This window comes from Prunus persica, chromosome G6, assembly GCF_000346465.2.
Source record: "Prunus persica cultivar Lovell chromosome G6, Prunus_persica_NCBIv2, whole genome shotgun sequence".
In the NCBI taxonomy this organism is placed as follows: Eukaryota; Viridiplantae; Streptophyta; class Magnoliopsida; order Rosales; family Rosaceae; genus Prunus; species Prunus persica.
Genome location: NC_034014.1, coordinates 3,446,985 through 3,465,447, shown reverse-complemented (window position 1 = coordinate 3,465,447; position 18,463 = coordinate 3,446,985). Strand labels below are relative to the sequence as shown.

The 18,463-nt window shown below is 38.1% G+C and overlaps 3 protein-coding genes across 3 annotated transcripts; 1 reads left to right on the top strand and 2 right to left on the bottom strand.

Annotated features, from left to right (window-relative positions):
* On the bottom strand, positions 256 to 9,956 carry LOC18773363 (phagocyte signaling-impaired protein). Its single transcript, XM_007207089.2, has 19 exons — positions 9,502 to 9,956; positions 9,247 to 9,403; positions 9,033 to 9,151; positions 8,856 to 8,930; positions 8,524 to 8,617; positions 8,285 to 8,403; positions 7,369 to 7,439; positions 6,812 to 6,953; positions 6,448 to 6,623; positions 5,946 to 6,148; positions 4,568 to 4,698; positions 4,333 to 4,409; positions 3,793 to 3,867; positions 3,479 to 3,671; positions 2,858 to 2,977; positions 2,635 to 2,773; positions 2,208 to 2,248; positions 1,794 to 2,048; positions 256 to 1,346 (listed from the first exon to the last, which is right to left on the bottom strand). The coding sequence occupies exons 1-19, from the start codon at positions 9,646 to 9,648 to the stop codon at positions 651 to 653; spliced, it is 3,030 nt and encodes a 1,009-aa protein (XP_007207151.1). The 5' UTR covers positions 9,649 to 9,956; the 3' UTR covers positions 256 to 650.
* Positions 10,544 to 15,711, top strand: LOC18774064 (sorting nexin 2B). The gene is made up of 5 exons (XM_007207946.2): positions 10,544 to 12,128; positions 12,220 to 12,429; positions 12,611 to 12,871; positions 14,157 to 14,243; positions 15,110 to 15,711. Exons 1-5 carry the CDS (start codon positions 11,034 to 11,036, stop codon positions 15,188 to 15,190), a joined length of 1,734 nt encoding a protein of 577 aa, XP_007208008.2. The 5' UTR covers positions 10,544 to 11,033; the 3' UTR covers positions 15,191 to 15,711.
* Positions 16,796 to 18,134, bottom strand: LOC18772072 (PRA1 family protein B1). Its single transcript, XM_007205811.2, has one exon. It carries the CDS (start codon positions 17,688 to 17,690, stop codon positions 17,034 to 17,036), a length of 657 nt encoding a protein of 218 aa, XP_007205873.1. The 5' UTR covers positions 17,691 to 18,134; the 3' UTR covers positions 16,796 to 17,033.

Here is an 18,463-nt window from a genome sequence, read left to right as displayed (position 1 = left end):
ATAAGTGCTTCAGAAATAAGCACTCCCAAACTGGCCCTAAGACTCGCGGTAATTCTGTGTTGGTTAAAACATTTTGGACTAAATTGAAAACTTGTAGAAAACTTAGTGACTGAAAAAGTATTTAACCCTAAAATCACTAAAACTTTATAGGTAAGATCTAACGATGACTGACCACAAATTTTTCCTGAGAATCCAAGAACTCTACTCTGCTCAAATACATTTCACATTCAAATTTTGACTTGATAAAAGATAAAATATCAGACAACGCAAAATTGAATTAGCAACAAAAATGGGATGATACATTGTCAAAAAATTTATGCCTAAAAATACAAAGTTACAAGCCTGTGCAACTCTCTCACAACATATTGAGGAACAAGAAAAGAAAAACTACAATTGCCCAACAAAAAAATTACAGCAAAACTGCTAACAGACCGGCATTCAACCACAACCACCACCGTCTGCCCAAAATGGCAAAGGAAAAATCCCCAGATAATGGCAGACAGAAAAAAAAAAATTTACTAACAAAATAAACTTCAATCTCCTTCAGTCTCTTGCCATGCTGAATCACAACAAAATCGGACAGGGCCCAAGGTTGAACCAGCACAAGAAGCACAGCACATGAAACTTCAAAATCACTTCATGATCATTCTTCAGACTTGAGCTATCTGATGTTTCAATGCCTGCAACAACTTTAATTTTGATTCACAAATCCGAAGAAACTCAGACAATACTGTACACTTCCCAGTTACTATCTTCCGTCCGACATCAACAGAACTCCAAGACTTTAATGCGTGGGAAATTCTATCACCAAGCTCTGTATCATCTTTGGATGACAAAAAAGTTTCTATTATCTGGAATACCTGCCCAGGGCCCTCATTCTGTCCTTTCTTCTGCAAAGCAGAAAGTAGAGTCTCCAAATTTTCATCCTCTGGCTTGTTGATCTGTTCTCTTAACCATTTCATAACTTTTTCCAGAGTATCACATAGAGACTGGACTGAATCACGTAAATGAGACAGACTGGACTGATCTGCAACACCAGTCTTCTTCTTCTTCTTTCCAGTTGGAAGGCATGACCGAAAGCAAGATTGAATTACAAGACCATGCCAGGCCAAGGGTTCTGTAATCAACTGCACCAAAACTGGGAGATCAACACAGGGAGAGCTAATTAGAGTCTCCATGGAGCTAACTTTCGCCGAAACATACTTTTCCAGCAGAGAATCCACACAGTGCCATGCTTGAGACAGACCTCCCTCTCCATTTGCCATCCCAATTTCATGGGAACTCAAGTTCCATGCATTCAGAAACACAGAAAAATTTATCCAGTCGATCAAGTCCAAACCAAAGACCTGCAACAAAAGTTGATTTTACATTAACATAATCCAAGTTGTCTGATACTTGAGTCGATTAATGGGTCAGTTTTTGAACTTAAAAGATTTCTTTTAGAGTAAATCTTTTGATTACAACTTCAGTTCTTCCAAACTCTAAGGTAGAATAAGGCATTTACAATACTATGTGCAAGTTTTACATTTATAAAAATAAGAATAAGAATTATGGTCCTAGATAGAACTGAATTGATTCATTCACAGTCGTACAGGTTAAGAAACAGCTCCAGTACCACACAAGTATGAGTTTGTTCACTACTTCATACAAATTAAGACATGTACTGAAAGCAATTGTTTTGTCTTCATGAACCACAGTGTGGCATATCAAACAAGGCTTGTCAATGCTTAGAGTATGAAGAAGAGAATGATGCCCAAAATTAGCATAGAATAAAAGTGGTGCTGCAATACTACCTCAAAAGACTTTAGGCCACTCGAGACCCCCAAAACCACTTCTATTGCATCGTTTAATGAGAATCCCAACATTTTTGCATAGCACTCAAGCAAAAGCTTCAGTTCTGAGGGGACTTTAGGGTCAGATCTTGTTCCATTCACCTCGAGATTTTCCTTGAGTGAAGCTGAAGCGCTTTGTATGGACAGATAAATCATCCGAGGAAGAAGAGATTTCCTTTCAATAACCCTCCGTACATTTGCTTCCCTTTCTTTCATCTAAATTTGGAACCAGCAAAATACAATTTTAAATTACACGAGGCAATCACAAAATTAGATAAGTAGTGTTATTAATATAGAGTAACTTCATGGAACCAAGTTCAACAAATCACCAAATATAATATGCATATTACAATCGTACAAGACAGAATTTCATACCGTGTTCTCTCTTGGACAATAGGATATTCCTTCAAAAGGGCCTGAGACCATAGATAAATTTTTAACTTAGTTCTAGAAACTATCATAAGAGGAGAAAACAAGAACGCAATAACATAAATTAAAGTACAAGAATTTCAATCAGATAGAATATAATGCTCCACTCTTCATATAGGTTGAACAAGTATCTGACATGAGAATTTAAGATTGGGGAAACAATAATTACTCGGATCTTGATTAGGCATAGATCAACAAACATACACTTCCTCCACTCTTCATATAGGTTGAACAAGTATCTGACATGAGAATTTACGATTGGGGAAACAATAATTACTCGGATCTTGATTAGGCATAGACCAACAAAAACACACTTCTACAAGGAAGAATCCTAAACTTTGTTCTTATAAGATAAACTGCACGCAATACTAACCTAAAAGATAGTTTCTTTCTGATGTTGGCGCCCACCATGGACGGGACTGCAAATCTTCATTGAATGTCAAAGATTTGGATCCAATCTCATTAGAGAGTTCAACAAAGTGACTTCCGCATTTCAAGCTTTCAAGAACAGTCTAAAAGAAACAAAATAACATAAACCTGTTATCTATCATAAGGAAGCACAGGCACTCCATGCAAAAGTTGCCAACATACATTACCTCTTCATCTTCAATGTTATCTGCATTCTGCTTTAACTGTAGAATGGGTGCTTCAACCCTCGCCACTAGATACTGATTAGAGTGTTGCAATCGTTCTTTAAACTGGACAAATTCAATTACCTGGAAAAAAATTATATTACCCTTGGTTTTGAAAAATCAAAATTTTAGTCTCAATATTAAATACAAGGTGCCAAGACCATCACTCCCCTCCCTTTGAATATGCAAGACACTTAAAATGCCTGAAATCTTATGCAATTGCATAAAAGATGGAAGCTGAGTTTTAGTGACCACATTTTTAAGTAGGGACTTGATTATCAATATGGAAAGAAAACGTCAACAGAGAGAGAGAGGGAGAGTTTCCTCCAAAACTTCGAGAAGGTAAGAAATCAACAAAGGAAAATATGCAGGGTTAATCTTATACATTGTCCAGCATATATATAGATTGGTAAAGCATATTAAGTCATGATATAGATATTTAAAGAAAACACATAAACTCAACTTCAAATACAACCTGGAGTCTTATTTTAAAAACATTGCAACCTGGAGTCATGTAAGTTGTGTTATTAAGAACAAGAGCAGGTATGAAATGAAGATATGCATGCTGAAAAATATGTTGTGTACTTTTGAGTAATTTCTATGCCGATAGGCAAGAAATGTAAGGTCTGCAGATTCTCTTAAGTGGTCATCCATAAACTTGAGATAATCCTTTAGCAGATTATTTAGATCCGTCCAAAGAGGAGACACCAACATCTGGGGTAAAATATGGTGTGAAACAGTTTCCATCAAGATATTTTTCACATCCAGTGATTTAAACCTAGACAGGGAAAGAAAAAAAAGGAGTAAGGCATAGACTAAAATGTAGTAAATACAACATAAAAAATAAAGCCCAGTCATGGCCACTAATAAATTCCAAGGATAAATTAATAATTATTTACCATTCATATGCTAATGAAAGGGCACCTAAGTGAGAATACAAGTGCAGCAACAAGATCTTGTACTGCCATACATATCTGCCAAACAAACCAGATTAAAAAAATGTTATGTAAACAAATATATAAAGATTCCTTAAAATAATAAATATAGAGATCAGACTGAAAGCTAAAATTTTAATACGATGGAGCTCAAAAATTAAAAAATATCTAAAACACTAACAAATTATTTCCTAATGGACCAATCACATAAAAGTTTATCTATGAATACAAAACCATGCACAATTCCATTAACACGGAAGAAGTTCTATAGCAAAGTATCATTATTAGTTATGCACATGAAACCATGAAGCAAATAAAATTGCACTAAGGCTCCATGTGTTCAACTGGAAATTGGAGGCTTTGTAGACATACATATTGCTACCATAGTGATGAGGATGTTCTATGTGACAGGAGAAGGAAAAAAGATAACATATTATACTTAATGCAATGAACCGTAACATAGAGTTTAATGCTAATAAAAATAACGACGACAAAAGTCCTCACCTTCGAATGGTCACGCCAAACTCCAACACCATAATTGCCTCAACAAAGTAACCGAAATTCTTAGTACGCCAGAATAACTATACCAAAACCCAGTAATAGTAGTCAGACCAGCCTCAATTAAAATATATCTATGAATTGGGAAGTAAACATGTATACCCTCAAAATTGGTTTTAGTTCAACAAAGTCAGGAAAAAATGCACACTCAACACAAAGAATAAGCTTGTACATTATATACCTGAATCAACACATTGCACGCCATTGACAGCAGCTCCTCCCCATGCATGCTCTCTTGTGAATCCAAGTCCTTTGAAAGTGGAAGGTTTTTGCAATACATCTCCACCATCTGCACAGCAGATCCCTCAAGTTCTGAGGAAGAATGGCTAAAGTTAATACTCTATGACTCAAATGGATAACTCAATAACAGAATTCTTATTGTCGAACACATAGTTAAAACAATCAGTCAAGTATACCAAACTGAAGACAAAATTAAGAAACTACCAGGGGAAATGAAAATTCAATTGAAAAATATTGAACATGAAATAGAATTGACGAAATAGGACACCGAAATGAAAACTCAACAAAAGCAACCAGGTTTATCAACGTTCATGACTAGGAGTTATTACGTGTCAACTAGTTACCCTATTCAGCATCTCTAAGTTGCCATATATCAAAGGCATTAGTCTTTCTCTTATGCTAAAGAAAAAATCACTTAAAGAAAAATTAGGAGATAAAATCTACAGAGACCAGAAAGTCCTCAATGGAAGACCAAGAAACAGCGAAACTGGCATCGACCAGAGTATGAAACCAAAATGGACTTGAACGGAGAATATGACTCTTATAATCCTGAAAAGGCCATTCCATTCCTCTCCCTCCACAAATACTGCATAACATCATGAAGAATAGCTCCCAGCGTTGCAATATTATGATGCCCACCAAAACCACCCAGCCAACAGCCAAGAAGAGCCACAACTGACTTGGGCATCAACAAACAATTGAAAAACAAAAATTGGGACTCCCTAACAGAACAGTGCAAGCAGAGATCTGTTTCATCACTGCCTTTAGACAAACAACGCCAATCCAAAATAATTATGATATTCTTAGTGCCCCTGAAGATTATGAGCTGTTCAAATCTTCCCAAAAAAAACGCATCCCACAACAAACATCCGCTTGTAAAGGGCTTACAACGCCAAACGGACCCCATGGAAAGCCTACACCCTGCCCTCCTCTAAGAGTAGACATTAAGATTTAACGTCAAACTTACAACTACAATTCATCAACCATCCCATCCTATCTGCTGCATCTCTTCTAACCTTAACAGATTAAAGCAAATCCATTAGAGACATCTCTGACAACAATTCTCTCTTGCACAGCTCTCACAAAAATAAGACACCATTTAATGTGCCTAAAACACCATGTCATATAATCTGCAATCTGTGAACCCACAATTATGCGCGATATGAAATTTTGGGAAAAAGAACCCTCAGAGGAGACTCCTCCAAGAAAATCAAGTTAGAGGAATAATCCACCCCTTCCATATATTAGAGGTATTTTCTAAGCATATACCATAAGGTGCAGTGGAAGAAATACAACAGATGCAAAATCAAGAGACACACCACCCACAGGAAGCTTGAACATGTTTCCGATCAATTCTTGAATTTTAAAGAGTGTTATTGACTGCCCAAGCACTTTTGTTGGCTCAGTTGAAAGGGAGCTAGAGCTTTCCTTTAACTTCCCCAGGAGTTCTGCCTTCTTATCAGGGGTTAAGACTTCAAGAAACATCTCAACATCAGAAGTGAAGCAGGCCAAGTGACCAAACCTGTGATGGAAATAAATCAAATGGCAAAAATGAATCAGCAGTGTATGTGCATGATTTTCTAAAATAGACGAACAAATTGTTGTTACAATAAGCAAAAGTACATATCACGATAAACCAGCCTAGTTTTGAAAACAAAATGACTGCAGTATTATAAATCATATAATTAAGTTAATGATTTGTGTAAAGTGCATCAACTTGATCATTCTAACAGCCACAATGAACAACACAAGGAAAGCATATAAGTAAGTTGGGCAATTCCAAGTGAAAACTATGGAGAATATAGGAAAGCTGTAATATACCTGACAAAGTATTGGATTAGAGCATCTAAAAACTTCTCATCGTCCCCCTTGCCATGTAAGTGCCGCCTCCTTTCAATTTCAATATTTGCCAAGTATGGACACCTTACAAAGTTATCGCCAATGTTTTGTAGTAACTTTAGCACAAATTCCGATGCATTTGACATACGAGAATCAAACTGCATTTCAATTTGCAATAATCAAATTCTGTACAAAAGATTGCAGCAAAGCTCTGCTAGAAATATGCATATCAGACAACGAAAACAGAGAGGTAAAGATGCACCAGTGCCATTTAACTGTTTATTAGCAGATCCAACACAAAAACAAAAACAAAAAAACAAAAAACAAAAAGAAGCGTAATTTGTACCATTTCGTCTGCCAAGCTTGAAATCTTGCACTCAACAAATTTCGGAGGATGAATTGGATCAGTGTTGTCCCTATTACACCAATTGCTGTCATCCTCCAGCAAACAGCCTAAGTAATGTAGGAAACACTCCCAATCATCAGGACTGCCAGATGAAAAAAACAATATTAAAGTTCAAAATCAGTAAATGAAAATAAAGTGACCAGAAAGAGAAAAACATCATATCAAAGCCCTGGATAGGAACAGGGAATCAATATCTGAATAACTTTTTCTTCAGTAGATATACAAGTTCAATATGCTGAATCACTGATACAGTACCAAATTTTAGTATTGTGGTGAACACATATGGACAAGGCATGAATCTAGAACGTAGAAAAAGAAGAAGAACAGGGGGACTTGCATGCAGCTAAGGAAAATTTAGCATCACTAACTTGAAAGGAGTGCATAGAAATCCCATTAAGCCTTTTTAATAAAGCCAAAATCAAAATGAATGTAGCCAACCAGCAAATAATCACATACGCAACATATGAAGGCATGCAAAAAAGATTCCACAATCATACCATAATTCTAGGATCTTTTGAAATATGATGGCAGCAGCAGCGTAGTCACCTGCCCGAGCAATAAGCCTCCCCTGTCAACTTAAAGTCAAAGTGGACAAGTTGGTAAGAAAAGCAAACAAGTGAAAGATCCATTCCAGCTAGTAGCTACAAGATTTAAAAGTTTTGACCGACAAAAGAATCTCAAACAGAGTAAATGGGTTATATGCAATCCTATACAGTGCCTCATAGGTGTATCGTGGGACACAACATCATGGGAAAGTAAGACTATCAAAACTTCTAAGAGCTATAATGTAGGCTTCTTTTGTATTTGAAGGAGTTATTTCTTTACAGCAAACTAATAATTCAGCTATTCATCACCTCATTAAACTAGATAAATCTTATCAAAAGCTAAACCTGTAAGGCATTCCAATTTTCACAAGCATTGAATTATTTTAAATTCATGCTAATTCTATGCAAGTTCAACGTACGTTTCTATGACAAAAGTGTCACCCTAGTAACTGAAATATGAAAATTTGCTGCATAAAACTCGTTTCCTATAGAACTCTTCATTGAAAATAAACAAAGAATTATGAAATAAAATATATATGTTTCAATAGCAGTTTCAACATTAGCAAACAATAATATGACTAATAATTATTGCATCAAACGAACAGCATGCTTCCAAAAGTCCTCTTCCAGTACAAGTTATCACTCAAATTGAGTTTTATACATTTTATGTGTTTTTTTGGCACATATCCATGTTTTTTTTTTTAATCTCATTACAATTCTTTTCCTAAATGAAATTTTCTTTTAAAAAAAAGGGCAAGGACATGTGGAAACATTTGTAGATACATACTCCATACACATTTAGATTCAAATTTGAGAAATAGATAATCATTAATGTCCAGCATTAAGAAATGAAAGCGTTAGAAAGTACCTGTATTCGTAGCTTATCAACTTCAACCATCAAAAGTGACCCTAATTTTCCAGAAAGAATTTCCAAAGCATCCCCATATTTGGCTTGTTGTTCCAATATGGAAACATAGACCATAAGAGCTGAAGCAAATTACAAGCTTTTAGTGCAGAAATAAACAGCGTCCCACGAAAGAAAATTTATATTTGAGATAGGCAATGATAAATAGTGAGAAAAAAGCCAAAAAACACAACAATGTATACCTTCAGGCTCATGCAAGCTATGGGAGGCAACATGCTTCTTTATTAAACCTTCAGCTAAGACTAATAGCTTCTCTCCACCATTACCACAAAAGACCTAACAGAATTTGAAGCCATGTAATATCAGCAAGTGTATAACATGTTTTTCCCTTTTTGTTCTTCCCATTTGTTCGAACAAGAATCAACACGAAGCACACATGATGAGAATTCCAGTAGAAAATGGCCGTAGTCTTAAAGGGAACAAAACAAATTATGGCCCTTGTTTGAAAGATTTGTCCCTTGAAAATTCTTTCTCCAATACACAAAAATAAGGGCGCAAAGAAAGCCGGTGTTACCTGTAACTGGATGCTACACACTGCCCATAGCAAGAACCTTTCCTCTCCAACAAGTTTGTACATTTTTATAGCTGTCTGCCATAGATACAATAAAATAAAAATATATATACCATCAAATCATACAAAAACAATAGGCACGGAGACACAGATTTCGTATAAAAGAATAGACAAAGCAACCTGTTGCTGCTTTACGAATGAGTATTCACGAACATAGCAGTTGAAAAGCCCCATCATGAGCTCCAAATTGTTGGCAAATCTCCCGCAAGCATATTCGTAACAGCTCGTAGCCATGTCCACTGGTTACAAAGAAAACAATAAGGCATTTGGCAATGTGTGCGTTCTGTTCTTGCTACAAGACGCTACAAAGATTTATATATATGTATATACTGACAATGATCGAGCCGTTGGAAAACGATTTGCAATGTGCTTAGAGTGAGATCGTCCATCAAAACGGAGTCGTTTGAGTGCAGAAGCTCCTTGGCATTGAGGCAAACAGCAAATGCTTCGTCGGATTTCCCCATCCTTTCCAAGATGAGAGCTTTAAGAGCCTAGGAAACATTTTAAAGCGAAAGAACAGAACACGCCAACTAAGTCAGCGGTTTATGGCAGAGCAAGAAGCAAACTGACGGCGGATTAAGGCATTTACCAGACAGTAGGGCGAATTGGGATGCTTGGAGAGGAGCGTGGAGACGTGCTTGAGAGCGTTCTTGAATTGGCGAGAATCGATGGCGTCCCAAATGGGTCGGACCCGCCGCTCCGGAATTCCACCAGCCAACCCGAACTTGGACGCCATTGGAGAGGTCTGGTTTTTTAGGGTTAGCAAGGCTCGTCGATTACAGAAGTGTGTCGAGTTTCTGTTAGTTTGGTTGGAGATCACTTGCGCTACTTGAAGCTTCGGAAAGCCACGATAATGAGGAAGAAACAACTGAAGTAAAGAAGTGGAAAAAAGAAAACCTAATCTGAGTGTTTGGATGCGGTGTTAATCAAATCTCCGATTAGAAAATGATCCGGATCCTGCACCTCGTCCGAGTACCGGTTTACCATGACTCCGTTTGGACGTTTGGGTTGATAAAAATGTATTGTAGATATTCCAATTGAGTCACGCATCCTCAAATAATTCTTATATATAGTATATTTTAATAAAAGGGGGACTTAATGTATAATATAGATGAATACAGATACTTGACCAAAAAAAAAAAAAAAAAAAGATGATATGCAATTGATTCATACATGTTATGCACATAATACCTACACAATGCATTCGTATTAATAAAATGCATTCGTATTAATAAAGTGGAGACGAATTATATTAGACCAAATGATCATTACCATTTATTTAACATTTGAAATTAATAAAGTAGATGACTCTTTCATGTCGTATAATTGAGTCGTCTTTGACATTATGGTTTATTTAGTTAGAGAAAAAGATTATAGATTGCATTCACAAATGTAAGCCTAAAGATCATTAGTCACAAGAATCAATATCAATATAATCAATACCCACATTTATACATGACCTAAGAAATTCCGGAAAAAAAACCACAAGCCTTGGAAAAGCTAAACATATAATACCTCACCTATTTGATGGAATAATTGACTGTTAGTGCTCATTTTAGGATATTAAATATGATAATAACATTAGTTACAAGTGTAGAATCAAATTATGAAAGTTAATAAATTTATATCCTTGAAACATTATGTATACTCAAAACACTATTAAGTGATCTCATGGGAACTTAGCGTATCCAATACTTGTCATCATGTCAACCGAGTTCGAAACGTGGGAAGTACCAATCCAAGTAAAAGCAAGTACAACACTCCAAACTGCAATGGCAAAAATATCCCGTCGTGAACCCGAAGATCCAACGAACTATAAACCCGTCGTTTTCTCTCACGGTTTTATCGTTTCTCAGCCCACCCAAAAATCCATGTGACCATCTCTCTCTTCCACCCTCTTCCGGTCGTTTAGTCCGATCGATCGTCTTCTCCAACCCACCTCTGGCACACCAGTCACACTTCTGCATGTCTCTCTGACCCCAAAATCCCTCAAAACCCTAAAATGCCCCTCACCACCTCAAATCAAGCTTTGCTTCAGTTTTTAGATTAATTGGAATTGCTTGCTTTGCTCCTGCTCTTTCTTTTTCCTTCTTCTTTATTGATTTCATTTTGGTGAAGGAGATGATGGGCTCTGAAAAACAGGGCATTGAAGAAGCCCAGCTCTACGCGTCCAAGGAAGAAATGGAAAATCTCGTGCTCGACGACCCTTTGAACGGCAATAAATCGTACTCGAGTTATCGCAGCACCATGTCGTCGCTCTCCGATACGCACCACCCTCTCTCCTCGTCGTCCCCGCTCGTCTCCGCCACCACCGCCGCTGCCCCAGCCGACGCCGATCCCCTAATATCGCCCCTACCGTACCGCGATCTCCGAAACCCTAACTCTGCCCCCGATAACTCCACATACCTCGACCCGCCTGCTTACGCCGACGTGATATTCAGTCCCTTCGATGCCGACACCATCGCCGAAATCAACGGCATCGAGAGCCCCAGCAAGAGCTCCGACAATTCGAGCTCGTACTCTCTCTCGCGATCTCCGTCTTCCACCTCCGAGTACATTAAAATCACGGTCTCGAATCCTCAGAAAGAGCAGGAGACCACGAATTCGATCGTTCCGGGAGGTAACACCTATGTCACGTACCTGATCACGACTCGGACGAACATTCCGGATTTCGGCGGATCGGAATTCGGAGTCCGACGACGGTTCCGAGACGTGGTGACGTTATCGGACCGGTTGGCCGAGTCGTACAGAGGGTTCTTTATACCGCCGAGGCCGGACAAGAGCGTGGTGGAGAGTCAGGTGATGCAGAAACAGGAGTTTGTGGAGCAGAGAAGAGTGGCATTGGAAAAGTACTTGAGGCGATTGGCTTCACACCCAGTGATCAAGAGAAGCGACGAATTGAAGGTCTTTTTGCAGGTTCAGGGGAGGCTTCCGCTGCCGTTGACCACTGATGTGGCGTCGAGGATGCTTGATGGGGCAGTGAAGCTTCCAAAGCAGCTGTTCGGGGAGAGCGGGGCGGTACTGGCGCCACAAGAGGTGGTTCAGCCGGCGAAGGGCGGGAGGGATTTGTTGAGGTTGTTCAAGGAGTTGAAGCAGTCTATGTCTAATGATTGGGGAGCTTCGAAGCCGCTGGTGGGGGAGGAGGACAAGGAGTTTTTGGAGAAGAAAGAGAAGATGCAGGAGCTGGAGCAACAGCTCAGCAATGCGTCTCAGCAGGTAATGAATACTGAAATTGAATATATTGCGAGTTTTTTGAGTGATTAGTTTGCTTGGATTGAATACTCATGTTTTTGTTATAACTTAATAGGCTGAATCACTTGTGAAAGCCCAACAAGACATGGGAGAGACAATGGGAGAGTTAGGACTGGCGTTTATAAAACTGACCAAGTTTGAGAATGAGGAGGCATTGTTCAACTCTCAAAGAGTGCGAGCAGCTGACATGAAGAATGTGGCAACTGCTGCAGTCAAAGCTAGCAGATTCTATCGAGAGTTAAATGCTCAGACTGTCAAACATTTGGTAATTTTGCAGCCCTTTTTGTTATTCATTATGTTTCCAACTATAAGGTTAATTTGGTTATTAATGTGTGTATATATAGCATATTCTCTTTCAGTTCATATTCTCTTCAACTGATTTTCAATGTTACGTTAGAAGGAAACCAACAATTCTAATAATAATTTTCATACGATTTGTATTGCAGGACACGTTCCATGAATATCTTGGGCTTATGTTAGCTGTCAACAGTGCGTTCTCAGATCGGTCAAGTGCTTTATTAACAGTGCAGACTCTACTATCAGAACTGGATATGCTGCAATCAAGAGCTGAAAAACTTGAAGTTCAATCAAATAAAATATTTGGTGGCGACAAATCAAGGATTCGCAAGCTAGAGGAGTTAAATGAAACCATAAGAGTCACTGAGGATGCTAAAAATGTGGCAATCAGAGAATATGAGCGGATCAAGGTACCACTGTATCCCTGAAATTATTTTTAATGTACCGATACTTAGGATAATCTTTCCAATACTTGGTACTTAAAATATGCATTAATAAATCAGAAACCTTGCAAACTTTATCTAAACTTGTATGTGAAGGTTTTGCATCCCAAATGCTTCAGTGTTTTGTCCTGCCCCTGTTTCAGTTCTACTTTTGTTAAATCCTAGGTTGTTATGTTTGTTTCCTAGTGTTTCTTCCTCATTATGTATAGCTGTCCCTTTTGCCCTTGTAGTGCTAGCATTGTTCTGTCTTAATTGGTACAGGCATTGGTTTTTGCCGCACATACTTTCCTCATCAATTTTCATCTGCTGTTATGCCTAGCTTTCACAGATGCTTTCATTTGATTTATTTTGTATGCCTAGCCTTCTTGTCCTAAAATTGTGTCTAGCCTCACTCCCTCAAAGGAATTTCCTCACTCTGGTTATATGATAATCTCATAGCATTGAGGCACACATGTAGCTTGATTCACTTAGTGCTAGGAAATGATGGTATTTGGCCATGCTGTTCTTTGATACGTGGTTGTTGAGATGGGATCTGACAACTACTTCATCTTTGTATCTTGTGTCTTCTATCTCCGCTCTGCTGATATGAGGTCTAGGAAGAGCCCAGCAAATTGCACCTGTATGAGGGTATTAGTTAATCCATCAAAGCTTACAAGTTGTGGCGGTCAACTGAGTGTATGAGGTGAAAGGCTTGGCTGTTCTTCACAGTGAGGGATGGGCATTATGCAAAGTTTGATCTTAAATAGTCTAGCTCTTGGATGTTATTTGTTGGTGCATGCACAGGATGAAGAAGTATATGCTTCTGAAAGCCCAAGTTTCTTTTTATTTAAGAACTATTTTAGGGTAACTGAAATTGATCTTGTGCTTTTGCAAACCATCCTTGCATGTCTTGATGCTAAGAAATCTGCATATACATAAAGTTACAGTTGGTTTTGGTGTGTCTGTTCAGTTTCTGATGACAAATTATTGCATCTTTTTGGTCTCTTATAACTGCTTTATTTTCTCCCTTTGCGATTAAGGCTATCTAAATTATTACTTTTTAAAAATTCTTTCTGTTCTGGTGAATTGGGATGCCTTTTCAGCAGATGCAGTACGGATCTATTTGTATATTTGACATTTACTTGATCTTGATATTGGAAATTTTCTGATTGTATATATTTATTTTCTATTTGCATAGTTGCTATAGCTCCCCGTTCAATTGTCTCAATATATATCCTACCCAGAACTTAGAAATGATTATGATGAAATGCAGGAAAATAACAAGAGTGAACTTGAAAGGCTTGACAACGAGAGGCATGCTGACTTCTTGAACATGTTGAAGGGATTTGTGCTTAATCAGGTACTTACCGTTTGCGTTCCTGTTCACATAGCTATGTAGAAAATTTGTCTTTTACCCTTCAAGAATCTGCATGTAAACGAATTTTGGTCTCCCATGAGTTCATCTGTGTTATATGAGATGAATAATCTGGCAGGCCCTTCTAGATAAAAATGTAAGCCGTAGTTATGGAAGTGAAAGAAATGCTGTAGTGATTTAGCCAAAGCATATGATTGTTGAGATGCTTTAGTCCTTTAGTCAATTATGAGTTAATCTGCCAAAAGGGATGCTTTGAGTAAATGACTGCATGCAAGTGGAAGAGAGGCTAGTATATCTAGTAGGTAGCTTAGCCAAGAGTTGATTTGTAGCTGGGACTGACAGCTAAATATAAATTATTTTGGCACCATTGCATTCTGTTCAGTAATAACTGTTGATTAATCAGTACCGCACTTAAAAGGCAAGGGTGTTTAACAGAATTAATGGATCAATAGCAGGAATAACTGACTTTCCTCCCACTTCAATTATGATTTAACATCTTTGGTTGGTGTTTGCCTTTTCTTTTTCTTGTTAAATCTTAATATTTGCAACAATTCCTCACTGAGACTGAGTTGACAGTACTTGTTTTCTTTGCACTTACTCTGTTATCGGCTTTGATTTCCCCCTTGCCTTATTTAGGACATAGGGTGCATGCTATATTTCTTATTTTGAGCCAAAGACAAGTTAAATGTAATTACCCCTGGCTTTAACATGTATCCGTGACCTTAACGTGTGTACTATAGTGGCTTGTCATATGCAAGTCATTCTTTGAATATTTACTATTTCCATTTAGATCCTTTATTGTTGTTCTCACTCCCATGTAACGCATATTGTTCTGTTGTATAATGAAACAGGTGGGATATGCTGAAAAAATTTCAAATGTGTGGTCAAAGGTTGCCGAAGAGACCAGTTCGTATTCTAGAGAGAGCACTTGAACCGTGTGTTGCTGTAAATGAAATTTTCGCCTTTTATTTATTTTTCCTTCAACCCAATTGATACCCACTTCAAAGGAAATTGTCTTTCGTGCATAAGAATAAACTAAAAGAGAAAAATGGAGCACTTAGTAGTTTATAAATTTAACTTTCCCAAAGTTGTATCTGTTAGATATAGATGATCACGCGATTTTAGATTTGAAAGTGTAAATTGCTTGCTACTTGTTTGATATCTGGAGCATTTTAATCCATGAGTTTCTGCATCTGAGTTGTTGGTGTCGGGTGGGAAAGATGGTCGGATGGCTTTGCTTGCTTGGTGCTCTGCTCTGAACTGTTTGGCTTCAATTGTTTGCTGATTTTTGGTTGCTTATTTGCCCAAAAGCCCTAATGCATTCAAATGGGAGATGTGCTTTACATCCTTCTGTTCACTGATAAAGTTCCTCGTCATGTAATTAAGCTTGGTTATTCAAATACTTGTTTAAAAGTGAACATGATGACTCGCTTCATTTGTTCGACGTACTTTATATCTGTGGTTTCTTTGGAAGAAAATTTATTGACACACTCATTCATGGGAAATGCTTTCAAATAGTACCATCACTGAACAAATTTCTTAAATAACACTTTTATTGTAGCAAATTGATACTTTGTCTAGGTCATAATAATACTATATAGAACTGATTGTTATTGAGATAATGGGACAACACTGACGATATCGAGATCAAATCGATGTGTAATGACGCTATTTGTTATGGTAGTAGTCTTATTCGATAACTTTGCTGCACCAATAATAGTAGTATCCGTGTGTATTTCCCATTATTCATTGTATATGTTGCAAGTTGATGTTGTGATGTGAGATTGGGGGTTATAGTATCATGTAGAGTGCTGTTAATCGAACTTTAAAATTAACTACTGTTAATCGAACTCTCAAATTAACTGAGTACACTCTACTACCAAAGTATTTATTGAATTACTAATTTATCCTAATATAAAATGACCAAAAAAAATATGTGAAATTGTGAAACAAATATAATTTTAATAATACACAATGCTCACCATATTCAACCCTAATTAAACGTAGAGAAGTTTTCGTATAATTTTAAGGGTTTTTGATACTTCAAAGGCTTAGAGCTTCCTTACAAACACGGTGAAAGACAAGTGTTGGCGTTTTTCCATGTACTTGATTCAACATCATCCATACAATAAAGTTGAACTTAAAATTCCAAGGTTTGAACTTTTCTTCTAACTTGGAAGCATCCAAAATTCTCACGGATTTCGGACTGGGGATGATGCATTTCATTAGTAATTTGATAGAGATATTTGAGTCTCCTCCACATATTTCGAAGAAAATCACAAGGATTTGAAATGAAAGAGCTAGCAAATCTACTCCCACAATAACTTATGAAATTAAAGACTTTGATGCGAACCTAAATTTTTTTTAAAAAAGGCATGAATTCAAGTTAAAAGTGAAACCTGATTTATGAGTGACACTAAAGTGTTGTGTGATAAAGTGTACCAATGGTATTTTTGGTAATTAAATAAAATGTACTTAATTAATTTTACATTTTAATTAAACTATTTGGATGTACTTAAATTAGAGTGACCTTAATGTATGTTAAAAGAAAAAAGGCTATGGTATTAGAATTAATAAAATCCGATACAATTAAAATTGCCATCAACGAAACAAAGAAAAATGCAAACTTGAGAGAACAAAACAAATTATCTTTAAGTAATGAATATCCCTATTATAACCAGATCTAAGCACCTATGACCCGACCCACGGGAGTGTGATACTGTGTAGCTAAGCAGTATGTACGTCTTCCGAGTCCCGACCATCTACCATCACAACCTAGACACGTGACATCACACTGGCACTCGCAGAACCAAACGAAGGGTCCCCACCGCCGAATATTGAAGTGAACCCGGAAGCCAACGGCTGCTGATCGTCGAGGAACAGATCCTCGGGATCTCTAAATGCACCGTGAGCGCACACGATCACTACCCCCACCATCACCGCCGTCAGAATAAGCGACAATACGCTCGTAACCAAGATAGCGATCAGCGTCGCGAGGCCCAACCCGAACAGGGCCTGGGTGTCCGAGAACGTGCGGCCGAAGATCACTAAAGGCTGATCGGACGGTCGAAGCACGTAGAGGAAGATCCATGCGCCTGAGAGGGTTACTAGGGTGAGGAGAGAGAAGGGGTGGGAGATGAGGGAGTAGGCGAGTACGACCGCGAGTACGATTAGGTAGTTGACGCGGAAGTAGGCGGCGTTCTTGCGCACCCGCGAGGCGGCCTCGGAGAGCGAGCCCGGTCTGGAGAAGGCGGTACGGTCGATGAGCTCGGTCCAGGGGCGGCTGTTGGAGAGCGCGTGGCGGGAGAGGCCGGAGAGGCCGGAGAGGCGCGTGAGGATGGGTCGGAGGGATGGGATCGGGATGGTGAAGGAGGATTGGGGGTTGTGGGAGGATTGTTGGGATGAGATTGGGATCGGGGGAGGCGAGGACATTGGTGTAAATACGAGAGAAATTTGGGCGCACGATTGGAAGAAGACTGAAGAAGACTGGCGAGACTTTTTCAGAGACTTGAGGAAGTTGCAGATTTTATTTGGGTCGAATGGTAAATACCAAAAAGAGAGGTTATATAGGATTATTTTGGGGTTGGAAAATCTGTAGCCGTGGATAAAGGGATGGACGGTGATTATTATATTGTGGAGTTTTGTGTGTTGCGTTGCTTGGCCAATCACGTAGGATGGGTGATTTTTTATTTTTTATTTTCTTATGGATTATATCACGTGGACAGATCAGGTCTTGGCCATAAATAGTGCCTCATCACCAATGTATCATATGTGTCTCTTCTTCAAGACAACCCATTCTTCAAGACAAGCCATTGTCTTGAAAAAATAGGGATGAAACAATTTCTTGCCCTCTATCTCCGAGATTTACTTGATATCTCTGAGATTCATCTGATAGTGTCGAGATTTTCTCGATAATCAGGAGACTTCACGTTGATACCATATTTGGAAAATGGATCAAAGTTGGTTTGTTTTTCAAATAAAATTACGTTAGACCTAAGTTCAATTTCTTCCTTTCAAAACTAACAAAAAGGATCTTTTTGGATTTGAGCCAGTAATTGGTAAAATCCACTCAAAAGTCCAGATTGCAAAAAGACATCAATCTTAACCCACACTAATGGCATGTTTACTAATCCGTAATTGAATTATGATGAATTGAATTGATGAGGAGTTGGATTGAGGAGAATTAGATTTCGAATTCCTATTGA